Source organism: Gymnodraco acuticeps, unplaced genomic scaffold (assembly GCF_902827175.1).
Source record: "Gymnodraco acuticeps unplaced genomic scaffold, fGymAcu1.1, whole genome shotgun sequence".
NCBI classification, from domain to species: Eukaryota; Metazoa; Chordata; class Actinopteri; order Perciformes; family Bathydraconidae; genus Gymnodraco; species Gymnodraco acuticeps.
Genome location: NW_022989981.1, coordinates 82,144 through 109,529, shown reverse-complemented (window position 1 = coordinate 109,529; position 27,386 = coordinate 82,144). Strand labels below are relative to the sequence as shown.

The 27,386-nt window shown below is 39.8% G+C and overlaps 3 protein-coding genes and 1 long non-coding RNA gene across 9 annotated transcripts in view; 2 read left to right on the top strand and 2 right to left on the bottom strand.

Annotated features, from left to right (window-relative positions):
* Nucleotides 1–14,302, top strand: part of fermt3b (fermitin family member 3b) — a 37,102-nt gene extending 22,800 nt beyond the window's left edge. Inside the window, exons 5-15 of the mRNA XM_034211904.1 lie at nt 1,591–1,759; nt 2,281–2,383; nt 2,478–2,585; nt 9,938–10,072; nt 10,247–10,293; nt 10,760–10,884; nt 11,314–11,420; nt 11,707–11,928; nt 12,493–12,617; nt 13,042–13,183; nt 13,609–14,302. Of these exons, the coding sequence (XP_034067795.1) occupies nt 1,591–1,759; nt 2,281–2,383; nt 2,478–2,585; nt 9,938–10,072; nt 10,247–10,293; nt 10,760–10,884; nt 11,314–11,420; nt 11,707–11,928; nt 12,493–12,617; nt 13,042–13,183; nt 13,609–13,788 (1,463 nt within the window). The 3' untranslated portion in view covers nt 13,789–14,302. The remainder of the gene's footprint in view (nt 1–1,590; nt 1,760–2,280; nt 2,384–2,477; nt 2,586–9,937; nt 10,073–10,246; nt 10,294–10,759; nt 10,885–11,313; nt 11,421–11,706; nt 11,929–12,492; nt 12,618–13,041; nt 13,184–13,608) is intronic.
* trpt1 (tRNA phosphotransferase 1) lies at nt 9,836–18,337 on the bottom strand. Of its 5 annotated transcripts, none has more exons than XM_034211912.1 (9): nt 18,040–18,337; nt 17,808–17,931; nt 17,165–17,246; nt 16,658–16,824; nt 15,860–16,037; nt 15,151–15,207; nt 14,937–15,047; nt 11,671–14,852; nt 9,836–10,069 (listed from the first exon to the last, which is right to left on the bottom strand). In XM_034211912.1, exons 3-8 carry the CDS (start codon nt 17,184–17,186, stop codon nt 14,803–14,805), a joined length of 585 nt encoding a protein of 194 aa, XP_034067803.1. In that variant the 5' UTR covers nt 17,187–17,246; nt 17,808–17,931; nt 18,040–18,337; the 3' UTR covers nt 9,836–10,069; nt 11,671–14,802. The 5 variants fall into 5 exon arrangements, with proteins under 5 accessions (XP_034067803.1, XP_034067799.1, XP_034067802.1 ...); XM_034211908.1 differs by having other exon boundaries at nt 17,639–17,931; nt 18,040–18,336; XM_034211911.1 differs by having other exon boundaries at nt 17,808–18,337.
* zbtb3 (zinc finger and BTB domain containing 3) lies at nt 17,843–27,066 on the top strand. 2 transcript variants are annotated; one of them, XM_034211905.1, is made up of 3 exons: nt 17,843–17,961; nt 23,656–24,473; nt 24,838–27,065. In XM_034211905.1, exons 2-3 carry the CDS (start codon nt 23,659–23,661, stop codon nt 25,880–25,882), a joined length of 1,860 nt encoding a protein of 619 aa, XP_034067796.1. In that variant the 5' UTR covers nt 17,843–17,961; nt 23,656–23,658; the 3' UTR covers nt 25,883–27,065. The 2 variants fall into 2 exon arrangements, with proteins under 2 accessions (XP_034067796.1, XP_034067797.1); XM_034211906.1 differs by lacking the exon at nt 17,843–17,961 and adding an exon at nt 22,761–23,010 and having other exon boundaries at nt 24,838–27,066.
* On the bottom strand, nt 19,527–20,755 carry LOC117543544. The gene is made up of 2 exons (XR_004568578.1): nt 20,425–20,755; nt 19,527–20,320 (listed from the first exon to the last, which is right to left on the bottom strand). It is a non-coding gene; the product is annotated as an uncharacterized LOC117543544 (long non-coding RNA).
* Nucleotides 27,067–27,386: the final 320 nt, after the last annotated feature.

Here is a 27,386-nt window from a genome sequence, read left to right as displayed (position 1 = left end):
TTTAAATCCAGGCTGAAGACTTTTCTTTTTGCCGCTGCTTTTAATTGAACTATTCATATCTTAGACTGCACTGTAACTTTTATCCATGTATTTTTTCTTTTAATGTTTATTTTATTAGCTTTTCTTTTTAATGACTAATTTTAAATGCCATTTTCTTAATGTCTTTCATTTTTTGTAAAGCACTTTGAATTGCCTTGTGTTGAAAAGTGCTATATAAATAAACTTGCCTTGCCTAATAAAGATTTCATGTGACACATAAAATGGATTTTTTGATGGGAATTAATGTGAATAAATTAACTTTAGGTTAACGGTACTCTTGCTATCACTACTCACCGACACTCTATAAACCTTGTCCCTCATGCTAGCCCTGACAACACCGGTAAGCACACCTTCATCTAGGCTGCCCTGTTTTATGTGTCCTGACTTGTAGTGGTTCTCTCCTCTATCTACACTCTTCTTGTCATCTTTGTAAAACGATATCAGACTGGTAATTGACACAGCCATGACTTCTAGTTAAATTCAGTGTGGCTAAAATGAAAAGCTTTGTTAAAATATGTAAGCACGCGGAAGTCAAAGTCAGCTTTATTGTAAAAAATTCTACATGTTATACATCCAGAAATATCGTTTCCCACAGTGTGACATGTATACATAAAACAAAACAAAAAGGGCCTAGATAAACGTGGTATACATTAAACAAAACAAAAAGGGCCTAGATAACCGGGGTATACAGTTTAAAATCGTTAATATATTTAAAGTGTTCAAAGTGCAGTTTCAGTGCAAGTCAGTTGAAACGACCTTAAATTGGCGTGACGTTGAAGTCGTGCGACCCTGCTGCTGTACTGGCTTGTAGTTAGTTTATCATAACGTTAGCATTTCGCTTTTGGCGACTAGATTTATGATTCAAAAATTATAAAAGTAGGATAGACATGTGGAGATTATCCGGCTGAACAAAACGTGATCCCTCTCTTAAATGTGTGTCAACCACAGACCTTATTTCGAGCTATTTTCCAAAATCCTATGGAGAATTTGCATTGCGTTTTTCACGAAGGAACCGGAAGAAGTTTACTTCCGGGTTTTACGACGCGTCACTGCGGTTCTCTATATCCTCGCGATTGAGAAACGGCCCGGGTCACTACCGGAGGACCGAGGATTCGAGGAGTCGAAGAGAGGAAATTAGTGAAATGAGAAAGGCCCAAGGAGGGTGGCTGTTATACCATTGGCTAATGGTTGCACAACCCAACACATTGGGACATTACAAAGTTGCCAAAATCTGATCAGCTTATTTTATTTTATTTAAATGAATCAGGACAAAAAGAGTGATTATTTATTCTCCTGAATCTTTCTAAATCTCTTAACACAGAGAGGGCACAAATGAATAAAATACATGAAATAGTGGATTTTGCACAATAGGTGAACTTTAAGGTGTTTGGTGTAGCAGCTGCACTCAGTATTCGTAATAAGTATTCTGTTTGAAGAATAGACTTCAAAACAACATTTTCATTATATTAGTGATGTCGGACTGTTTTCCTAACCTCCACTATCTGACCACCTTTTTAAATTTGACTATACCCTTTGACACTTGCTTTACAGCATCCCGGCCCTGTCTGTATAATGGCATGCCTGCTCACTTTGCCGACTCACCTCAGATGGAGGCCATCTACAAGATGCTGTCAGTCACCCAGCCTCCCCCTGCCCCCGAGGTCATAACCAAGCAGTTCCGACCAGCCAGCGTGGTAGACAAGGCCCACATCAACGGCAGGTACAGACATATCTGTTTGGAAAGCTTTTTCAAGGAGAATGGCAGTCTGTGAATATATCATATCATGGCATAGTCCTTTACAAAGATCTGGGGAAATAGGAATATTGACCCAGATATGACTTGAAAATGCAACTTTTGGATCTGTCAGCCATGCTACCGCTTGACAACAGGTCCTGCAAGACTGCTCACCAAAAAGTCAAACACTGGAGAGGGTACATCATTTATTTGAAAAGCATTGTTGTCCTTTTCATGGCCACTTTTGAGTTCTTATGGTGAACTAGTCTTTGAAATTGTTTGCTATTATTTGTCAGTTGATTGCAAGTCCATTTATTACATTACATTATTTCACAATTCCTCATACATTTCTGTGTTCTTGGTCGAAAAATCTCCAGCCTTTGAGAAAAGAACAACACATTAGTATGCAAACTATTTTACCAAAAGGTCTGACACAATGGGGGTTTCATTGATTAGAAAGTAATTATTGTTGACTTGGTCATATACTTATTTTCTTTCCCTCCAAGGTGGTTGGACTCATCTCGTTGTCTCATGCAGCAGGGAATCCAAGAAAATGACAGAGTCTGGCTTCGTTTCAAATACTTTGCCTCCTATGATATAGATCCTAAGGTGTGTATGTGTAAATGTTGTTTTTATAGATACAGTCTGTATATGTAATTCCATTCCACTCTTGATTTGACTCCTATTTTCTCTGGCTGTGCAGTATGATGTTGTGCGTCTGACCCAGCTGTATGAGCAGGCGCGCTGGGCCATCCTGCTGGAGGACATCGACTGCACAGAGGAGGAGATGATGTTGTTTGGAGCTCTACAGGTAGAAAACACTGCTACTGAAAAGCCAAATGTGTGTCAACGGGTAGACACACACACATTAAAAACAGCTAAATGTCAAGAAATACAATTAAGGAAGTGGGCATTTCCTTCATGTAACTCTTTAAAAGTAAAAAATTACAGGAATTCATGGGGTAGAACAGAGAGCTTCTCTTTACGCGGATGACCTTCTTCTTTATGTCTCTAACTTATCTGTGTCTGTCCCTGCAGCTCTCTCTATCCTTAGCTCATTTGGTGCTGTATCCGGTTATCAACTCAATTTAAGTAAAAGCGAATTGTTCCCTTTAAATAGAGTGGCGCGTGAGTTCCCTCTACATAGTCTACCATTTAAAATTGTACTACACAGCTTCACTTACCTCGGGATCCAGGTGACCGATACATTTAAAGATCTTTATAAAGCTAATTTTGCCCCCCTTTTGTCCCGCGTACAGGAAGACTTCGACCGCTGGTCAGTGTTAAATCTGTCTCTGGTTGCCCGAATTAATTCTATAAAGATGAATATACTCCCCAAATTTCTATATTTATTTCAATGTGTGCCCATTTTCCTCCCTCAAACTTTTTTTCGTAAAACTGACACTATTATTTCTAACTTTATTTGGAACAACAAAACCCCAAGGATACGCAAGCAATTTTTACAGAGACCAAAGGCGCGGGGTGGACTTGCTCTGCCGAATTTGAGGTTCTATTATTGGGCTACAAATCTGAGAATAATACAGTCCTGGCTGCAGTCTGACTCACAGCACTCTCCGCCTGTCTGGCTTGAAATGGAGGCTGCTTCCTGTAGTCCAGTATATCTTTCAGCATTGGCTCAGTCTCCCATTAAGACCCCCTCTTCTGCTTACACTAAAAATGTAATTGTTAAAGCATCCTTGAACATTTGAAATCAGTTCAGACGTTTCTTTGATCTCCAAACATACTCTACATTAGCCCCTTTAACTGCAAACCATGTTTTTCCTCCATCCTTAGTAGATGGCGCATTTACTATTTGGTTTAACCAAGGCATTAAAACATTCAAAGACCTTTATATTCACAACACATTTGCCTCTTTCCAACAGCTATCTGATACATTTGCACTACCTAGCCAACATTTCTTCAGGTATCTACAGATTTTCAGTTTTGTTAATAATAGATTTCCTCAGTTTCCTAATCACCCAGCTGATTCGCCGCAAGACACACTCCTTAGGCCGTTATCTACTCTGAAGGGAATGATGACGTGTATTTACGCTCAGATTTACTCTCTTCGTTTGGTTATCCTGAACTCCATTAAGTCTCTTTGGAAAATAGATCTTGGGGAGGAGATTTCTGAAGAACTTTGGGAAAAAGCCCTTGCTAATGTACATAAATCTTCTATTTGTGCTAGACATGGACTGATTCAGTGCAAAGTAGTGCATCGTACACACTTTACTAAGCTCAGGCTCTCTAAAATATATAAGGAGGTGGACCCAACTTGTGACAGATGTAGCCAAGCACCGGCGAGTCACGCACACATGTTCTGGTCTTGTCCGGTCTTACACTCTTATTGGACTGACATCTTTAGATCACTGTCAGAAATCACTGGAAAACCGATCGCTCCTAATGATATGACCGCACTGTTTGGTGTAACCCCACCCACATGGCCACTCTCTTCTCTGGAGACAGCCTACATAGCCTTTGTTACCTTACTAGCCAGACGCCTGATATTGCTCATGTGGAAGTCTCCAACATCCCCTTCACACACCTTGTGGTTAAAAGAAGTCCTAAATTCAGCCAAACTCGAGAAAATAAGGTGCATACTGAGGGGCTCCCTGGGGAAATTCCACAAGATGTGGAACCCCTTCTACAAGTAGCCTATATACGGGAGCTGGACATGCCGGATGTCTCTGTACAATAGGGTGGTGGACCTGCGGTGTCAAGGCTATTTTCTCGATCTATTTTGGAATTCCGATTTCAATTTTTGAAATCGGTCTTTAATTCACTGTGTAACAAATCGACTACGCAAATTAGTCATTCAAGACAAAAATGTCCACTGCAAAATGCTTTGATAAAAATATTATATTAAAAGGTTTTTTTCACAACCTTTTTGGGTTCAATCTTTAAAGCAACTTCCGCCCTAATAGAAGATATCAAAAATGTAATCCTTTTCAAGATTTTAACCCTTTAAATGCCATTTTGAATACATGAAACCGCTGTTTTTTTTGTGATGAAAACAGAGAAAATGAGTTATTTTCCAAAAAATACATATCTGGGGACTGGCTCTTTTTTTTTTATAACAGTCTTGGATATGTCAAATATTAGCAACAAAATGGATTTTTTTGCATTATTAGTTTTTGCACAAAATCAGATTGAACAAAAAAGTTACAAATTAGTCATTCGGGACAAAAATGTCTTTCAATCAACTTCAGTCCTGATCAAAAATACCAAATGTTAACTTATGTTCAGGATTTTAACCCTTTAACTGCCAGTTTGAAAACATGAATTTGCGTTTTCTATGAAAAACATGCACAAAAAGGCAGTTATTTTCCATATAATAAATGTTGGGGGGGTCGGCTTTTTTTTTTTTTAACACAGTCTTGGATATGTCAAAGATTAGCAACAACATTGATTTTGGTTGATTATTAGTTTTTGCACAGAATCAGATTAAACAAAAAACTCACATATTAGCCAATCGCGGCCAAAAATGTCCCATTCAATCCCATTATAACCACATCTTTTGATCTCTCCGCCATACCGGTATAAAATCATGCATTTTGTAATGTCAGGGTTTTATATTGGAGGAAAATAGTTAAATGTGTCCTTTTTACTGTATATGACCAGATGTGACATTTTACCATTGAATTACATGCTTGTCATTTCTTGGTTTCTTTGCCTGTTGTATAATGGGGCCCTGAGAGCCATTGGAATACATGTATGCAACTAATATGATGTAGGTGTGTTGGTATGGATGTGGAAGAGTGGTATCAGCTGAGAAATGTGTGTGTGTGTGTGTGTGTGTGTGTGTGTGTGTGTGTGTGTGTGTGTGTGTGTGTGTGTGTGTGTGTGTGTGTGTGTGTGTGTGTGTGTGTGTGTGTGTGTGTGTGTGTGTGTGTGTGTGTGTGTGTGTGTGTGTGTGTGTGTGTGTGTGTGTGTGTGTGTGTGTGTGTGTGTGTGTGTATATGGTTGTACAGTGTGTGTGTACAGAGACAACAATATACAGTAGATTTGGTTTACAGCAAGTCGCAGTTTTCGCCTCATATCTTTCTTTCTTTCTCTCTCTCTTTTTCTCTCACTCCCTCATTCCCAAACTCATACACACTCTTACATATTAAACCTCCTTATACCTTGTATGTGTGTGAGTGATTGTGTGTGAGAATGAGACAGGAGTAAATGTGCTCTCATGGCATTTTGTTTTTCATTTGTGCTGTTTCATGTGTCTTTGAGGTAAACAGATGTATGATCTTGACCCAGCTTGACCTCAATGTTTTGAATTGTTTGAACTTCAAAGTCCTTTGATAATGTCAAACAGACATACACAGCGATACATATACTCCTTGAAGTAAATAAAAACACCTGGCTGCAAAGCCAAAGCTTCAAATATGTGTAGGTTGGCTGGCTGGTCATTTAATTCCTGTGATACGCAACAAGCAGTAAGATGAAGAGGAGCTTCTCTGTGGGACAAGAGGTCTCATGCAGCCCCTAACTTCAGCTGCAGGACTCATCTTCTGAAACAGAAACACCCTGAGAAGGAGAATCTGGTGTGGATCTGCCTGAACTGTGCTTGAAAGGAGTCAGCACAAAGATAAAACACTTTTTTGCCAAACATGAGAAGGAGAATCTGATGTGGAGTTTGTAGTGGAGTCTGATCCTTCTTCCTCCAACCCTTCCCCTGAAAGTGGAGAGGACACAGAGGATCCCATCCCGTAGCTGCGCTACCTTCCTCTGCACTATCCTATCCGGAGGATCGTGTCCATCATGGCAGTGGGTGGACATAAAAACATTTTCAAATCTGGTTTCCCTCTCACGAGGAAACGCCGCGCTACATTCCTGCTGCCAGAGGTTTGGTTTCAGGGCCCACGCGTTATGCCATTACGAGTGGCATAAATAAAATTCATGACGTGGAATCCTTCTTTGATTTATTCTTTACCCCTGAGATCATCAGCAGTATTGTCGACATGACACACCTGCATGGGGGACGTTCGGTGACAAAGTGGAGGGATGTTGATGCCACAGATGTTTGAGCAAACATTGGATAGGATAGTGCAGAGGAATGTAGTGCAGATGAATGTAGCGCAGCTACGGGATGGGATCCTCTGTGTCCTCTCCACTTTCAGGGGAACGGTCAGACGAAGAACGATCAGACTCCACCACAAGCATCTGATCATTTCTCTAAGCATGGCTTCACGTGGCGGCGCAACGAATATTCTTGTTACTCCTGTGGCAATCTCTGGTGCTATCATCCCCTTTGTGGTGTGATTGGGGAGGAGCTCACTAAGCACTTTTGTGAACATCAGGCTTTTTCCATCTAAATGGTTTTGTAGTCCTTCATACATCTCAACCTCATCACCATCTTGTTGTTCCTCAGCAGCTCCTCAGCAGCTCCTCAACCTCCTCAGCAAAGGACCTCATTGATTCCTCTGTATCAACGTGGGATTCCGGGCAGAATTGTTCCTTCTTCTCTGCCCCCATCTGATAAATGAACTGTTTGGCAAACTGTTTGGCAAAAAGTGTTTTATCTTTGTGCTGACTCCTTTCAAGCACAGTTCAGATCCACACCAAATTCTCCTTCTCAGGGTGTTTCTGTTTCAGAGGATGAGTCCTGCAGTTGAAGTTACGGGTTGCATGAGACCTCTTGTCCCACAGAGAAGCTCCTCTTCATCTTACTGCTTGTTGCGTATCACAGGAATAAAATGACCATCCAGCCAAACTACACATATTTGAAGCTTTGGCTTTGCAGCCAGGTGTTTTTATTTACTTCAAGGAGTATATGTATGGCTGTGTATGTCTGTTTGCTAAAGAGACATTATCAAAGGACTTTGAAGTTCCAAACAATTCAAAACATCGAGGTCAAGCTGGGTCAAGATCATACATCTGTTTACCTCAAAGACACATGAAACAGCACAAATGAAAAACAAAACTTCATGAGAGCACACTTAGTCCTGTCTCATTCTCACACACAATCACTCACACACATACAAGGTATAAGGAGGTTTAATATGTAAGAGTGTGTATGAGTTTGGGAATGAGGGAGTGAGAGAAAGAGAGAGAGAGAAAGAAAGAAAGATATGAGGCGAAAACGGCGACTTGCTGTAAACCAAATCTACTGTATATTGTTGTCTCTGTACACACACACACTGTACATCCAGACATACACACACACACACACACACACACACACACACACACACACACACACACACACACACACACACACACACACACACACATTTCTCAGCTGATACCACTCTTCCACATCCATACCAACACACCTACATCATATTAGTTGCATACATGTATTCCAATGGCTCTCAGGGCCCCATTATACAACAGGCCTAGAAACCAAGAAATGACAAGCATGTAATTCAATGGTAAAATGTCACATCTGGTTTTTACAGTAAAAAGGACACATTGAACTATTTTCCTCCAATATAAAACCCTGACATTACAAAATGCATGATTGTATACCGGTATGGCGGAGAGATCAAAAGATGTGGTTATAATGGGAGTGGATGGGACATTTTTGTCCGCGAGTGGCTAATGTGTGACTTTTTTGTTTAATCTGATTCTGTGCAAAAACTAATTATCCACCAAAATCAATGTTGTTGCTAATCTTTGACATATCCAAGACTGTGATAAAATTAAAAAAAAGCCGACCCCCCCCAACATTCATTATATGGAAAATAACTGCCTTTTTGTGCATGTTTTTCATAGAAAACGCAAATTCGTGTTTTCAAACTGGCAGTTAAAGGGTTAAAATCCTGAACATAAATTAACATTTGGTATTTTTGATCAGGACTGAAGTTGATTGAAAGATTTAACCCCAAAAAGTTTTTTAAAATATTAATCTGTTGTCATTTTAGAGCAGTTTTTGGAAGTGGAAATGTTTGTCCCGAATGACTAATTTGTAACTTTTTTGTTCAATCTGATTTTGTGCAAAAACTAATAATCAACCAAAATCAATGTTGTTGCTAATCTTTGACATATCCAAGACTGTGATAAAAAAAAAGCCGACCCCCCCTAACATTTATTATATGGAAAATAACTGCCTTTTTGTGCATGTTTTTCATAGAAAACGCAAATTCATGTTTTCAAACTGGCAGTTCAAGGGTTAAAATCCTGAACATAATTTAACATTTGGTTTTGTGCAAAAACTAATAATGCAAAAAAATCCATTTTGTTGCTAATCTTTGACATATCCAAGACTGTTATAAAAAAAAAAGAGCCAGTCCCCAGATATGTATTTTTTGGAAAATAACTCATTTTCTCTATTTTCATCATGAAAAAAAACAGCGGTTTCATGTATTCAAAATGGCATTTAAAGGGTTAAAATCCTGAAAATGATTACATTTTTGATATTTTCTATTAGGGCGGAAGTTGCTTTAAAGATTAAACCCAAAAAAGTTGTGAAAAAAACCTTTTAATATAATGTTTTTATCAAAGCATTTTGCAGTGGACATTTTTGTCTCGAATGACTAATTTGCGTAGTCCAATCGAATGATACCGGAGGGTTAATAATGGACTTAGACTCAGAGCCTTTAGATTTTGTTTTTGTTGTTGATTTTTGTCCTGTCGCAGTCCATTTTTTGTTTTGTCTTGACTTAAGTCCTGTCGGACTTAAGTCATACTGTTGTCTACTACTGCTATTGTGCTGTCTGACGGGCTGTTTGTTTATAAAAAAATTAAATAAAAAGTTAATAAAAAATTACAGGAATTCAAATGTTGCCATGTGCATATGGCTATTTTGTGAATGACATACTATATCAATTCATAATTGTTTAATTTTGATCAGGTTATTCAATTCAACAGATACATAAAAGAAAATTAAATCAATAAAATAATAAAAATGATAGTAGATCACATTTCATTTAGTTGAGGCTTTTATTTTTATTGGAAATGACTTAAAACGAAAGTGATTCAAACAATTGTCAAAAAATCTGGCCTTAAAGCCAAACTCTTCGTTTTTTGTGAAAACTTGTAAAGTATTTGTTGGTGGAGTGAAGTAGTGGATTTCCCTCTCAAATGTTGAGGAGAAGAAGAAGAAGTACGAGAAGAAAACACTCAGAGGTTCAAAGGGCTTTATTGTCATATACAAAAGTGTACTTAAGTTGAATAGCTGAGTCAATGTACTTAGTTACATTCCACCTCTGCTCTCCTCTCCTGTAGTACCACATCAGTAAGGTGTCTGAGTCGGAGCCCCAGGCGCTGAGCTCCAGTGCAGCCATGGACGACCTGGAGTCTGCCCTGCAGTCCCTGGAGGTCAAGATGGAGGGAGAGAGCAGCTCCGCCTCCGAGATGCTGGTCAGACATGTTGAATTTACTTGTGTGTCACTGAGAGTCAGTTTTATTTTTTCAACATGTCAAAACATATAGAAAGAATGTAAACAATTCACAAAACAACACATTTAATAAGAAGGCAAGAGAAGAGTATTTTGTTTGCTGACGGAAACAAAAACATCTTTGTCTTTCATCCAGGAAAACATGACTGCACCAGAACTCAATGACTATCTGAAGATATTCAGGTGAGAGACATTTTCAAACATCCATTGGCATAGCCTTGATAGGTTTTTTTTGTTTGTGGATTTTTTTATCTCGATCACTTAACTCCCTTACTGCCCTGCCATAAAATGTGTTTTATCTTTCAATTCCCGCCACAATGAAAAAGGAATTAACAACTAAACAAAGCACATAACAATTGCTATGTTAACTGCACTCCCATGTGTGATCACTAGAGAACCCAAAAGGGTATTTTCACAGTACATTAGAACTTAAATAAACTGCAGGCGTGGTGTTTAAAATAAAGTCGTCAGTATCATTTCCCCAACAGGGGACACGATAAATTACCAGGTCTTCGGAAGATAACAGATGTTTGCCTCTTTTGTCTTAGATGTGATGTGTGTGTTAAAATAGAGTGAAAACATAGTTGATTTTTGTTCCTTTTTAATCGGTGTCAGTACATTGCCTGGGCAATGTGTTTGTTTGTTTCAGGCCAAAGAGGCTGACTCTTAAAGGATATAAGCAGTACTGGTTCAAGTTCCAGGATACCTCCATCTCTTATTTCAAGAGCAAAGAGGAGAGCATTGGAGAGCCCATTCAACAGATTAACCTCAAAGGTACTGAATATCTAATTGTATTTTATATTTTTAGGATATGTTGTTGCTATGTCACCAATAATGTGTTATCAGTTATCAATATGTATCTACAGATTAGTGGCTGATTAAGTAGCAGACATACTTTAGCAATCTGTTTATCCACCTCTTTGTAACATCACTGCTTATCAACATCAACACATAAACTAACACAGAACTTTCCACCTATGTTAAAAAGTGAAGGTGCTTCTCTCAAGTCTGTTTTCATCCTCCATCTGTGAAAAGTGAATTAGGTTATCCTATAAATACAGAAAAATGAACTGCCTCAGCAGGTTCAGGCATGGGCAGTAAACCCGAGAAGTCTGACCAAGTGGTCGGGTTCAATTCTATTTCAATCCCATAAATGTCACATTTCAGAATTGGTCAGTGGTTTGATATTTATCCTGCACACAGGATGTGAGGTGGCTCCGGACGTTAACGTGACAGCCCAGAAGTTCTTAATTAGACTCCTGATACCAGCGCCTGAGGGCATGAACGAGGTCTATCTGCGCTGTGAAAATGTAAGGACACACACAAACATCATTGAATTTTAAAATGTGCCATACTTTAAATTAGTAATAAAAAAATGTGATGGGCGAAATTTACTTTGGCGGCTGTTAATATACCTGGGCGGCCCACCCAAGTAAAGTCTATGTGTGGGAAACCCTGGGGTAATCCCTGACATTGTGACAATAATCGAATTGACAATTTCTTCGAATGTTATCTTGTCTCATACTTAATCCTAATGATATGTAATCTGTCACTCCCCACCTTACTCTCTCTCTGCGGTTGTCTCTCGCCCTCCAGGAGCAGCAGTATGCTCAGTGGATGGCTGGGTGTCGACTGGCCTCCAAAGGCAAAAGTCTGGCTGACAGCAGTTTCCAGAGTGAGATCCAGAGCATCCGCTCCTTCCTGGCTATGCAGAAAACCAGCTCAGGTTCCCATGGCAACGCAAATGCTAACGATGAAAGCATCAATCCTCACAGTCTGGTGTCGCCACGCTACCATAAGAAGTACAAAGCCAAACAGGTACAGAAGAGGTGGAACTTCGATGTAGGCTCAAAAAAAAAAAAGAGTAAATGTAATACTCTCATTTTATCAGTAGGTAGCTACAGCCAAGTACTTTATTCGATCACACCAATCCATCATTTATAAATCTAATATACTGAATGACAGTACTTTTCCTCTAAAATGATAATTTGTATACAAATGACACACCAAGTGCTAATTTTAATTCTTGAAGAAAAAAGGATTTACCTCCCTAGTAAAGGAATAATCAAATTTAAGTTAATGGGGCAGAGTGAAAACCACAGCAAAACTTTGCTAATTAATAAACATATGCCTTTTCTCTCGGTTTAACGGAAAAGTGTGTTTGGTTATCATGGTGTGAATAAATGTAACTTAAATGATACTGCATAAGTTGTGTGGAATTTGTAAACTGATGTATTCCTTTAATTTCTGGACAGCAGAACAGTGATTTTGCACAATTGAGCTAATTGAACTATTATGCAGCTGAAACTACTGCCCATTGCGTTTATGAGGCAGCAGAAATATACTAACATCTGACCTTTTGCCCTGTGCCTGCTGCTCCAGCTGACTCCTCGTATCCTGGATGCATACCAGAACGTGGCTCAGCTCTCACTGACAGATGCAGTGATGCGCTTCCTGCAGATCTGGCAAGCCCTGCCAGACTTCGGGCTCTCATACGTTGTTGTCAGGTAAAGTTCAATTTAAAACTTATCAGAATTTATGAAATGCCTGTTAGCATCAATTTAGGACCATGAAGGCACAACATAAAGTCTTTCTTTAACAGAACAGCACTCACAAGCCGTGATAAATATACAATTTAAAACTATAAAACAACATTTAACAGCAAGAAAATAAAGCCAACTAAAATCTAAAAACTTACATTGGTATAAATTAAGATTTAAACTCCTGTCTAAATATTCTAGGAACAGTGTGCTCGTCACTAGGCTCAAGTCACTATCAATAATAGTATTGTCAATTTGATTGAAAGGGTTGAAAACACATCAATGATCTAGCAAGTTATTGAATTGTATTGAATTGAGGATTAAAGTTTGACCTTTGTATCAACAGTTTAGTTTTGAGTGAAAAGAAGATTAAGATGTTTTTGCTAAATAGGTTTAAGGGCAGTCGTAAGGACGAGGTACTGGGCATTGCTCCCAACCGTCTGATCCGTATCGACCTGGCTGTGGGGGATGTGGTGAAGACCTGGCGCTACAACAACATGAAGCAGTGGAATGTCAACTGGGACATACGACAGGTGACAATATAGCTTTGATCCACCTTCTGTCTGCAGTATGCACGATCTCACACTTTGGTTTCCAGAGAAGGTGTGCTACTGAATTAGCTAAACAGACCATACAAAAGTTTATTATTTGGATATTTTCCCACTAAGGTTTCCTATGTGTGGTTTAACTGCTCAAAAGGGTATAATAACTTCACACAAGGTCAAATTAAATTAAGGCAGAACTTGAGAAATCAAATATCAAACTTGATTCCCAGTTTTCCACAAAATATTCCTTAAATCCTGCTGCCGTTGTTTGAAAGTGAACTCGTGAACATTACCCGTAAGAGCAACAGTTGGGTAATTTCCCTAAAATAAATGTAAAACATCTGCCTGCATATTGAAGGAATCTTATATCTACTTTTTCTTTTATATACTCTATATGTTTCTGACTCCTCTAGGTGGCCATAGAGTTTGAAGGCAACATCAACATTGCTTTCGCCTGCGTGACCGCCGACTGCAAAATTGTTCACGAGTTTATTGGAGGCTACATTTTCATGTCGACACGCAGTCGTTCGAAGAGTGACACGCTCAATGAAGAGCTTTTCCACAAGCTGACTGGTGGCCACGAAGCTCTCTAACAAAAAATAAATAAATCCCACATAAGGTCTTCTATGTGCCTCAACAGAAGGACACATTATGGAATAGAAAAAAACGTAAAAACGGTCTGATCTTGTGTCTATCTGTCTATCAGTCTATCCTTTTATATATCCTATGTTATACACATTCACAGATATAGTGGATGGACAACATGTTCAGACAGTTCAAGACTCAAGGTGTTCGCCATGCTGACTCTTAACTTCAGGATGGACTGTTGCTGGTTCAAACTGCTGGACATCAGAACCAGTCTCAGCAGGTTTGAAAACCAAACTAATGAAAATGTAAAATTAACTGTTGCATCAGCTAGCAAATAGTTTCCTGTTTCGATTTGCAGCGTCCAGACTTCCTTTTGCTCAGGATGGAAATCCTTGCTTTGTAAAGAGCTGCAGTCTTATTGCCAGCAGCCATAATATCACTGCCAAGAATTCAAACAAGGCGTAGAAAAACACATGCCAAAAGTAATTGTTTTCACTAATAAACATGTATTCAAGTAAATACAGCAATTCATTTTTCATTCTGTGTTGTCTTTACTCCTCATGGTTGCAGCTTATGGGGGTAATTTCTGCTGTTTCTTCCACAGGAAGCTTCTAACCATTTATCTCGCTGTGTGTGTGTGATCATATCTCACAAGACTGTTACAGCTGTCCGTTACATTAAACCACAGTGTCTGTATCCTCTGCTTATTCATATTTAGTCAAGGGACAAACCACACTTATAAAATGTCTTCAAAATACATTTAAAAAGGTCTGTTTTAACTAGTGTTACATTTCCAAACTGTCCTAAACCTGCCCTGATCCTTTGAATGATGAAACAAAAATCAAAAATCTTTGTCCGTTTAGGATGATTTCTCCATGGATTGTCCTAATGCAATGAAAATAAGCTTATTGGATGCTAGTATGCTCCTGCTAAGCAATATATGTTACCAAGGGAACTGGGATAAGAATCAAACAAACCATGATGAGTCTTGCTGTGACCAATGACAGAGCAGTATCCTATTATGCTACTGCAGTGGTATGATACTCCCTGTAACACAGAAGGAAAGTGACTTTAGTGAAGGGAATGACCCTCGCACAAAGTTTTCAAATAATCAAATTAAATGTGTTTGGTGAAATGTGGTACTTTTTCTTACTTGTAGGTCTCAGTCTTAAGGCACGGATGAAGTACTTAGGGATTAGTTTTCCCTCATCGTCCCCTGCAGTCAGCAGCACACCGTTATCTGACCAGAAAAACTCAATACCGTCTGCGTATACATACATAAAACACATGTAAGAGGGTTTATTGGCAAAACATAAAGACAACATCAAGCATAATGGTTACTAGCAATCATTAGTGGTGGCGCTTACCAGCAAGAGCTTTGGGTACGTCAATATACACAGCAAGATCACAGTCTTCCCTCATTCCTAGTGGGGAAATTAAGATTGAGATTAAGATACACCTTCATTGATCCCGAGCGAGAAAATACAGGTGTTGCAGCAATACAAGGACAGAAAACCTATAAGTATCTTATAGAAAGTAACATAAATAAATAATATCAGGTAAAAAGGCTTAAATAAGAATAGAGTAAAAATAAACAAGAAAAAGTGTAGACCAATTACATAATAAACTGACAGTGGTATGATTGATACCAAAGTTTACGTGTGTGTACTAATAGGTTAAGCAAGGCAATAAAAGCTCCGGAAAGAATGAAGAGACCACTCAAAATATTTCTTAAATCTCAATCTCTACATGTATGGCAGCCATTCCATTCAGTGTCTGTTGAATTCCAACACAGAGAAAAAATGTTTACTCAAACATATATCTATATATAATAATACAACCAGAGAAACTGATAATGCTGCAGTGGCAATTTTTTTCAGAGCTATATTTGATATGATTAGGGAATGGTACTGAGCATTTGTCTGAATAAATGTTATAACATAGTTAAGATAAGTCAATTTAATATAAAATAGTATCATGTGGTTTAGAAACTGTAGAACTTATTTATCTCAATGTTCAGATGGGTTTCTTTCTGTCACACAGACAACCATACACCCACACACACACATTGTTTACCGCTGATGACCCATTCCTCCCCAGGCAGGCCGGGGGCCAGGTGGATGTGTGTCCTCCTCATGCGGCTCAGGCCCTGCTGCTGGATGGAGCTCCACTTGCGGAGGTAGGTGCCATGAACTGCCTCAGCAGGGCAGTCTGGAGAACCAGCCAGGACCGGTTTCAGCTCCAAATCCATTACCTGCCCACAGCAATGCAACCAGTGTTAACACACAATACAAACATGTGACCAGATTTCTAATGTTCAGAAACAACAACATTTAGCAAATGTAATCATTTTAGATGGCAGTCCAAGGCCAATGAGGGTTTGTATACATCTCATGTTCTGATGACATGTTAATCTTTGCAACAAACAAGAAAAATATAACATAATCAAAACAGAGTAAAATGTAATTAAAGTGAAGATGAATTTCAGCAACAGAGGTAGTGCTATTCTCCAATGTCTTTTTGAACCCTTACCTAACCTGATTTTATAGGATTCTAATTATATATTTCCTGTTAGGCCGTCAGAGGACTAACAGCATCTGTCATCTGAAAATTAGATTTACTTTTTTATTTTTAAGGTGAAAACTGGTTTAAAACATTTGTATGCACTCTGTGGAACAAAATGGAATTGTGTTTTAAGCTTTTAAGCTGTTAAGGGATCTCCCAGAGTTAATTTCCCATCTAAAGAAAGTACCTTGAATGTATTGAAGTTGAAGTTAGGTGGTCCACTAAATCTATCTAAAAGCAATTCTGGTGTAAATTGAATATTGATGAATTGCATGCTGGTTTGCTGATTAAATAAAAAAAGCCCCATACTTGTATTGAATGCCCCTGACTGGCTCGAATTTGGAGCCGGCCGTCCTCCAGCCGATGAAGTTTAAAGCGCTGCTTGTCATTTGTGGCCACAACTCTTTCAACGTCTTCCAGTGAGTATGAGCTGAACTGCGTGTGAGCCAGGAGATCCTCCACAAACATGAAGCCATCTACGAGGGTCAGAGTTGAGGATAAGGAACTTTACTATGGCTCTAAATCCAAATAGATAATACATGTAAAGCATGTGTGATCAAAACTGTTAGCGGGCAGGATTTATGGGCATGATTGAATTCATTATAAAATCAAGCATAAAATATAATGACAACTGTCACATTTTATAACAAGTCTTTGTTCAGAATTCCTGTTTATGATGTTTGTTTGAACCATGCTGAGAGAAAGATATAACCCAAAAACAAAGATGATTATAGGTATTTGTTTTTAAAATGCTGAATGGAAAAATACATCTTAGGTTCTCATTTGATATATTAAAGTTGAAGGGACACAGCTCACCTGAACTTATTTGAAGATCCATCTTGTTGGCTCCATGGCGAAGAGCATAGGACAAGGATTTAGACAGGCGAACATCTCTGCCCTGGTAGGGGACAAGGCATCAGTCACTCAGAGCTAAGGCTCCAGCTAGTTTTAGGTAGTTATGTAATCAGATTGCCCAAAAAGTTACTAATCAACCCAGGTTACATTTTTTTTAAAAGGGCAATTCAATATAGTTACACTGGCAATAATTTATTAATAACATGTGGCCTTTGAAAAGCAGTAACACAACTGGAACACATGTGTTGCTGTGTCTATTTCATTAGGACAAGGTGCGATTATTCAGATTACCATACACACACACACGTTTAAATATAGGACCTTGACTTTACCATAACTAACCATTCATCCTGACACCCAATACCACGATTCAGAAACCAGTCCCTCAACTGTTAAGAGGTCAATATCCCAATGTATAGGGCTTCAATCTCTCACCTCTCCCCCACGATTTCCTCTCCTTCCTCTGCCTCCTCTGCCTGCTTTTCTTCCACCTCCTACACTTCCACTACTGTCCATTTAAATTCAGTAAGCTAAGATATTCAGACCATTACTCGTAATTTTACACAGGATCACACTCGTTGCCAGTAAACTCATGTAAACAAACCGTGCAGCTTCCCACTTCCTGTTCTTGTCTGTATTCGCTTCTAGACTTCTAGGTGCCGCTGTGGCAGCCGGGCGGAGCTCCGGTGTCCCGGCGGCACCACAGAAGAAGAAAGCTGCATTTTGTCCTGGAAGAAAACATCAGACAGCAGCTGCAGGTAAGACAATATTGATAATATCATCGTTTAAAAAAACACAACCCCAAATGTATGCTGTCATTTTACGGTAACTTATACCTCATGATGATATAACTCAAAACAAAAACACTGCGGTTGCTGTGACTACCGGTGCTGGATTTCATACAGAGGTTGGGCTTAGTTGGCTAACTAATGTTAGCATAGTTCAGCTAGAGCTGGATAATATTGCCATTTGGTAAAATATGGGGTTTCTATGATTCATTTTGTGCTGTTAGCCATATTCGTTTTTCTCAACTGCATGCCATTGGCTGTCGTCTTTAAAGTGTAACAAAACAAGAGGACGCTGGGTTGCATTCCAATAGTCCATTTAGCTTAGGAACCTTCCTAACGGAGTGAAATGACCCAGAAGTACGTCACTGGCAGCCATGATAAGTGCCGTTCCAATTCTCCAAATGAAAGGAAAGCAGGGTTGCGTTCCGATAATCCAAAAATCAGCTCCTAAATTCTAACCCTATCTCCTATTCCTTGACCTCTGAGTGAAACGTCACGGGGTTAAGGGATAGTGGATAGGAGAATTCAAAAGGATTTAGGAGAAGAGACTGCGGGGCTGAAGTCCAATAGTCCATTTAGCTTAGGAACCTTCCTAACGGAGTGAAATGACCCGGAAGTACGTCACTGGCAGCCATGATAAGTGCCGTTCCAATTCTCCAAATGAAAGGAAAGGAGGTTTCAAACTTCCTTTATAACCTCCTTATACGGTGGACGGCAGGTGCAAACGCGGAACAACGGCCCAAAACGCATACATAAGCAGGAAACACCTGCAAATAATGAAATGAAAAACAAACAAACCCTGAAAACAAATACAACAGAAAAACGATGCATTTACAGAAATGTTGCAAACTAAATACAACACACAAACCCCGAAAACAAACGCAACAAAAAAACGCTGCAAATAGCAAAATGATATGCAAAGTCCAAAGCACGTACAAATCCCAAAACACATACAAAAAAAACATTCCGGAAGTGCTCCAGGTTTCTAGGGGGCGCGCTACGTGGAACAGATTGATGTCTGACCAGACATAGAGAGAACGAACAAGAGTGATGGAAATCGAGAGTAAAGAAACTTCATTTAAGTGGAGAAAGATATAAAAAGGTACGTTTTGTTTTAATACATAGAGCGTCATATTTATATAGCTAGCGTTAGCGTGCCTAACTACTACACCAGCTGAGGAGAGGAGAGCTTCACGTGAAGAGAAGATAAAGTGAGGGAAGAACATTTTTAAAAGAGATGACAAATCAAGTGCAGGCAAATAACACGGGCCATAGTGAGTACCGCGGAAAAAGGACATTTGAATTCATAGCAGTTTGTTTATATGTATATATTTGTGTATAGATGTTGCAACTATACAGAGCTTTTGCAATTACCTGTAACTATGGTCATGCTAATAAAGCTATTGAATTTAGAGAGATGTGACAACATGTGAAGAGGGACAAAGTAATGACAGGAGAGTAGTGTGCATTAGACATGCTCAAGAACAAATATAGAGATAATTCAAGGAGAGAGAGAACACAGATTCAACGGTAAACATGATGTATCTTTCTATTTATTTAGCTAACCACTATTTAGACTATGTGTTTTTGATTAACTTGATTAAATGGATTTACTACATCAATGTATGTCTTTTCAGGCCTTTCTGTGGCCAGCATCTGGGGACAGTTCAAGTGTTCTGTGGCTCCTGTGGCAAACATGTACAGTTTTTGGCAGAAGTTGAACACAACAGTAAGTTCACTTTTTGTATTGTATCTGTTTCAAATGCAAGAAATAAGGATTCAACACACTACTCTGTTTAGAATACGAATTGGCAGATGCATACACTAGTTATCAGCATGAAGGACACATTTTTTCATTGTCTGTTTATGTGAAATATGTAGAAGCCATCATTAAATTGTAGACCAATGCATGATTAAATACACAAAACAGCTTATATTATACATTCATAATTGTGTATTAGTTATATCTTTATAGAGAACATTATATATTTAGAATCAGATTTTGAGACAGTGAGCGGCTGGGAAAGTCACACCGCCATGGGGCACAAACAGTTGCTGACGTGATGTTTTCTTCATTCTCAGGCGTTCCATAAGGAGGGTCAGGAACTCACGCTTGGGACCACCATTGTCCCCTCCATCCTCAGTGTGTCCCTCATCATCAGTGAACTTAACTGACATCTCATGAGAGGGATCGAATGAGGCACCTTTGAAGCCGCGGATTGCTCCATCGCACACACTGGCTCTATTAATATTGAACCTGCTGCAAGATGTATTTGTTATTTTTGCAGAGAGTTCTGCAACAATGTGTGCCGCAGTCAGGTATTCTGTGCTGGGAAAGACAAAGTGATGTATTGTAATATTAAATGATGAAGCTAGTAATAAGATTTACAGAATAGAATAGAAAAATTAAGTGGTAATAGTAACAATTAATACCTTTGCTCCATTGTGTCTTCTGGCTCAGACTGGCTATCAATATTGATAAGTGCATACACAGTTGTGTAGTTGCTGCAGTGAGAAGACAGTTGAATAATTACTTTCAAATACCTAATATATGCATGACAGTCATATTTACAAAAGGATGTCGATCCTCTTCCTGTTTTTTCAATACATTGGGTTCTAAACTGACAACAGCACTTTTGTCATACTCCTGCACAATCCTTGTAAACATTTGAAATGGATGCAACAAAAAATATCTGATCTTTGAAAAATATTTGTGGGTGTTTTTTGTATTGTCTTCACTAAGATGTCAGATGTTGTGGGTGTCATTTGGAAATGTATAAAAGTATAATTGTTCTGCTTCCTGGCAATGTTACCCACTGTGATTGGAGGCTATACAAACAAACAAATGTAAAATAAAGATACACAGCAAACAACTGTGTCACGATGCAACTGTCAACCTCGTTTACCTATAGAAGTGGTTCTGACCCGGGGCAGACTGGACCTCTTCCTGGAATGGGGTTGGCGCTCCATCCTATTTTTACCCAGGAAATAAGTGCACACAAAGGTATTTATTGATTTCATGTTCACAAATTCAAACCTACATGGTATAATTACATTTGTAATTAGTCTTACCCGATCAGACGCTGGTTGTGGGTGCCTGAGAGGTCTGATAAAGGTTAACAACAAATATATTCAAACTACTGTACTGTTAAAACATTCTGCTTCTTGTGGCACAAAATAATATGTTGACAATGTTTTATTTTACCCTGCAAACTGTTGTCCATTCGTGGAGTGCTCACTTTTGGAACATTTGGAATGTCCCACACCTGCATACAACACACAAATGACTGACTGAAATAAAAATAAATTCACTTTAATTAAGAATAAATGCCACGATAAATCCAAACTGACCAAGGTACATTATATTGTTGACCGTCCTTTAACTCTCACATTAGGATTTACATTGAAGCACAATAAACCAACTCCTCTCTGTACCTATAATATATCTATATGATGTCAAGAGTTACATTTAGGTGCACAGACAGTGCTGTCTCTTGACTTGTAAGCTCTTTCACCAAACAAGCTAACGCTAGCTGGGTAAATATGACGCTCTTTGTATCAAAACAAAACTTGCCTTTTTATATATCGTCTTTTTCCACTTCGATCAACTTCGTTTCCTCCGGCTTCAATTTGCAGCACTCTTGTTCGTTCCCTCTATGTCTGGTCAGACATCAATCTGTTCCACGTAGCGCGCCCCCTAGAGGCCTGGAACACTTCCGGAATGTTTTTTTTTTGTATGTGTTTTGGGATTTGTATGTGCTTTGGACTTTGCATGTCGTTTTGGTATTTGCAGCGTCATCATTTTGTTGCGTTTGTTTTCGGGGTTTGTGTGTTGTATTTAGTTTGCATCATTTCTGGAAATGCAGCGTTTTTTGGTTGTATTTGTTTTCAGGATTTGTTTGTTTTTCATTTCAGGATTTGCAGCTGTTTCCTGCTAATGTATTTGTTTTTGGCCGTTGTTCCGCGTTTGCACCTGCCGGCCACTGTACCTTTAGCTTAGGAACCACTGGACCTCCCTAACCGAAAGGAGAGGAGAGGAGAAAATGCTGCCCCACAATGCATTGCAGCCGCAGCATTTGACGTCACACAACAGTCGGCCGTTCACGGACACAAACGATTATGGGAGAAATTATATCATGAAAGTTACGATGCTTATTAAGCTTTTTAAAACGTATGTGGTAAGTTGCCAAAGTGCTTTGTTTTGAACGTTCATCAGTATTATAATCAAAAAGAGAAATATGAACGTTAGTTTTTACTGAAATGATCAAATAAAGTCAACATTTCACTGAGCTGTGTGGAGTTTGTTCAACTTTTAAAAGATGTTTGAATGGTGATGTACACAGTGATAGGTGTTAAGGACTAACGTTTATAATAAATACATTTGTATTTATTTTTAAGATATTTTCATAGTTCATACAATCATACGTATTGGGATAATTTGTATTAATGTGGACCGGAGGGAGAGGGTGACGAGCATAAGTTTCACTTTCCTTTTTTATTTCAATTCCAACTTTGGTCATGAAGAATATGTTTCTCTGTTGTCCACGTTCATAAAGCATAAAGCAACAGCATCAGAGCACGGTGCAGAGTCTCTAGATGAGTTTACAGTAGTCCCTCGTTCTTATTGAACATCCATGTTGTAGTCCGCTGTATAGAAAACTGTAGTTTCCATAGTTTCCCCACAGCAGCAGACGCACATTCATGACGTCCGCTGGCGCATCATAAACACGTCGGATAGTGAAAGTGCATTCGGATTCTCTAAAGTACCGCGGTCTCTTCTCCTAAGTCCTTTTGAATTCTCCTATCCACTATCCCTTACCCCCGTGACGTTTCACTCAGAGGTCAAGGAATAGGAGATAGAATTTAGGAGCTGATTTTTGGATTATCGGAACGCAACCCTGGCCTGCCAGTGCAGTGGAGACTTCGAGCAGGTCGTCATGGAAACGTTATGTTAGATGCGTTAAGACTTGATGACTTAACTGTCAATAATAATCAATAGGAGAAAGAACATTACCTTCTGTAAGTATCCTACTTCTTTATGTGGACATGTTTATTTCCCAACATGTGCCAAGAAACATTATTATCTATATATGTCGATTTTATGTTTATTGGTTTACGAGCAGACATTTATTTTTACATTGAGGCCAGGTTATCTATGTATCCATGTATCTGGCTAACAACAGATTGAGTACAACAAGAGTTACAAGTCCTCTACTTTGGCCGAGTTTGCAGGAACCTTGAGTGCACTCAAAAGGGGTTCCCAGTAAGGATAAGGTTTATGATTTTCCAAACCTATGAAACCTTTGATTTTTTATTTGGTTGGCTCATTCATTTTTTTCTTCAGTATTCACTGCTTTGCCATTGTAAGTCTTGATTCTTAAACATCAACTGATCATTGGTTAATTTGTACACATTTAAAAAAATTAATTTGAAGGGAAACTGAATTTTAAACTTAGACAGTTTAATAGTAAGAACACACTCAGAAAACAGTCAACATTGAGCACAAATATATCATTAATGTTAAATATTGTCCAAAATAATGCGTACATTTTCTTCATGGTAATATACCCTTGGTGGTAAGGAGGGAAACTTGTATTTGGAATTTAGATTCCCTGACTCTTATGTCTTTGCTTTCTCTCTTTATTTCTCTTATTTTATGTCCAGGTGATGGAGTTCCCCCAGCATTCTCAGCAGCTGCTGTCAGCTCTGCGTTCCCAGCGCCAGCGGGGCTTCCTCTGTGACTGCACCGTCCTGGTGGGCTCATCCCGTTTCCTGGCTCACAGAGCTGTTTTGGCCTCTTGCTCACCTTTCTTCCACATGTTCTACTCAGATCCTCAAGGTGCCCTTGGTGGAAACAGCAGCAGCAGCTCTGTCACACTCGACAGCGACATTGTCACGGCTGCTGCATTTGGCTTGCTCTTGGATTTTGTCTATGAAGGCGTTCTACAACTGGGCGAGTCTCCACCAGTGGAGGACATATTGGCAGCTGCAAGCTTTCTGCATATGAATGAGGTTGTAAGAGTCTGCAAGAAACGACTGCAGCGACGGGGTCCTCTGGCTGAGGCTGACAGCACTCGCTCTGAAGAAAGCACTGGAGCGAGAAGGGCAATAGAGACAGGGAGGGAGGGTGGGGGGGACGGTGGAGCTGAGCCAGTGGTGGCCATGGCAGGAGATCTCTTGGATCCAGTGGCAGCACCATACTTACCAGTGTGTATAATGACAGAGAGGCGTCAATCTGTAAAGTCTGAGAGTAGGACTGGGGCGGGGTCTTCAGAAGCACGAGTTCAGACTCCTCTGAGCCCTGACATCGCTGATACTACACAGCCAGGCATGGATGCATCTCCTCTGGCCCCCACCAGAGAACTGATTCAGGGCCTCATAACAGGCCGGTCTGCCCAGGGAGGTCACTCCAGGTCAGGGTCCGGAGGTCATGGTGACGGGTCTGCACTCTGCAGCCCTTGCAGCACCACTGAGACATACAGGTATGAGTCTGTTGTAACTTCCATACTGTTTTAAAAGGAGATCCTCCGTGTACTGGAATACCTTTTTATCTGATTTGTTGTTTTTAAAATACCTGTTAAGTGGAGATCCACGGATAGCACTTTTGTGGCTGATTCACTTTTTTTTTAAACCTTGAGATTGTTCCCCCAAACTTACAGAATACATATGTCTATGCACTAAGTTACATAATTGTTTTTATTTAAGTGATGTTCACGTCTAGCTGTGTCATTTCACCATAGAAAAATGTAATGTACGAGTCAAAGCAGCTGACAAGCGGACGGTTTTCCCCAGCGGCTGATGATGGTGCATCTCTCCACTGTTTACACTATATCTTTCTTCCATCAGCAACAGCAATAACCAGCAGCCCTCCTCGTCTTCTTCCTCCGTGGTGCCAGTGAGCCAGGCTAGCAGTCGGTCAGTGGTTGCTTATTCCCAGTCAGGACCCGGTTTCTCCACCAGCCTCCTACAGGACGATCACCGACTGGCATGTGATGTCTCTGTAAGGAAACCCTCAGAGGCTGACTACAGGAATACATCAGGCAGAGGACAACAGATGGTCAATTTAATCCAAACATCAGCCCTAACGGCACGCAACCCAACACACTCGCCGACACAGCGTACACTCCCCCAAATTCGAATCCAGAACACTATGTCGCTTCAACGCCAAAGCTTGGACTTCCACCTGGCTACTCGGACACAAACCCTTAGAGGATCTGAGGGGAATATGGGAGCTTCACCCCCCACTACAAATGAAAGATCTCACCCTCTTATGGGCAGAATGAGGACAGACAACAATGATGGAGAGAATGTGAACATAAAAGTGGAGGCCATTGTTATATCTGATGAAGAGTTAGAGGAGGGAGCGGAACCAGTTATGGAAGTAGACGATGAGTATGAGGAAGAAGAGGAGCTGCACAGCCCTCAGTTTCTCTCCTCCCATCCACAGGGCCTCTCACAAATGGCTTCTCATTCAAATGACTACTCCTTTCCCCTCTCTCCCTCCTCTTCTTCCTCTGGTGCCGGCCCTTCCTCGCAGGACACTTCCTCCTTCCCCTTGGTTCCTCCATCCACAGCCCAGCAGCATTCGGAGCATCCTGCCTACTTCCAGGACTTCCAGGACACTATGGGGAACTTTGTGGAGGACGTCCCCACATGTGGAGTGTGTGGAAAGACGTTCTCATGTACATACACATTAAGGCGCCACGCCATTGTGCACACACGGGAGCGTCCTTATGAGTGTCGCTACTGCTACCGGAGCTACACACAATCAGGGGACCTGTACAGACACATACGCAAAGCTCACGACAACTCACTGCCAGCCAAACGCAGCAAGGCCGACATGGACCCCTCCCTGCCACCACAACCACCACTACCACCACCTCTTAGTTAACACACACACACACCTTATTGTATTTCTATACTCATGCACACATACCTTAACCTTAATATCATAACTTTTATTCTACATTTCTCGATTACTCTCTAATCAATTACCTGATTGGTCTATAATAATAAATATTGTGAAAAACATGCAAAATAATATTTATATCTGGCTTGACATTGCCACACCCAAATTGAAATTCGGTCCATTCCAGTTCATTCAACACGTTCAGCTTAAAAAATGTTCAGCGGCAGCCATCTCTTGCCCGCTCCTCTTTACTGACTTTGGCCCAATATTAGATTAAATGCTGTAATTGGCCGGCAGATCTGAAGTTGCGGGAAATCTATCCACATCAGAGCAAATAAAACATTGTTACTTCGTTTTTGTAGGTACATTTTTTTATCAAAAACATAAAAGTTGTTAGAATATTCAGAAGCTGTGACTCCCTACTTTAAAGGTGGGGTAGGTAAGTTTGAGAAACCGGCTCGAGATACACTTTTTGTTATATTCCATGGAATGCTCTTAACATCCCGATAGCAATGAATATATTAAGTGCTTTGACAAAAAATCCATAAAAAAATGTCATCTGTGGAAGCCCTCCTGTAAAAAGCACGACCAATCATCTGAGCCGGCCCGGCTAAAGTAACTGGATGGTCTACCTGCCTGTCAGCCTTCCATCTGTGCACAAACTTATCTCGTGCCCTCATTGGTCATGTGCGCGTTCGTGTGTGTTGGAGGAGGGGCTCTGTAAGGAAGTGGCAGATTTTTCCAGCTGTGTATTTTCAAATTCTAGAGCACTCGAGCTGGTTTCTCCAAAATTACCTACCCCGCCTTTAAGTGTTTGCTATTTCAACTCAAAACACAAATACGAGAAAGCTGTTTTTAATTTCATTAGTTACATGAGTTGTAATGTGTACGACTGCCTTGTAAGTGTGTGACTCTACCAGCAAAGTGTATTGTAGCATTGTATTGTCGGTACCATTTTACAATAAGACTACCCTTATAAAGGGTTTACGAATAGTTTGTAATTCATTTATTAGGTTGTGAACACTTTATAAATCATTAATAAGCTTTTATAAGACATGAGATGAGAACTGTGAAGACCACTGAGACAAATGTAACATTTGTGATATTGGGCTATATAAATAAACATTGATTGATTGATGAGATAAACAGAGTAACTGTGACCGGTTGCTTGCCAAATAGTGAGCCCACATGTATCTGTACTGCTAAGCCTTATTATAAATGGTAGTAACTCATTAATAAATGGGAATGTGTTTCACACTTTACAATAAGGCTCCCTTTTGGCAACTATAAATGTTAGTAACTCATAAATAAATGGTCATAAAGAGATGCCAAGAAACATCAAGATGGAAGGGGGGAGATTCAACTCAGTGAACAGATACCAAGGATGGTGGCTGATGAAGAAGACGAAATAAGCTAGGTAGCCAATGTAAGGCTTAGTCATCTTGCCAAATAGTGAGCCTGTGTTGATGTATGTTAGAACTGGTTT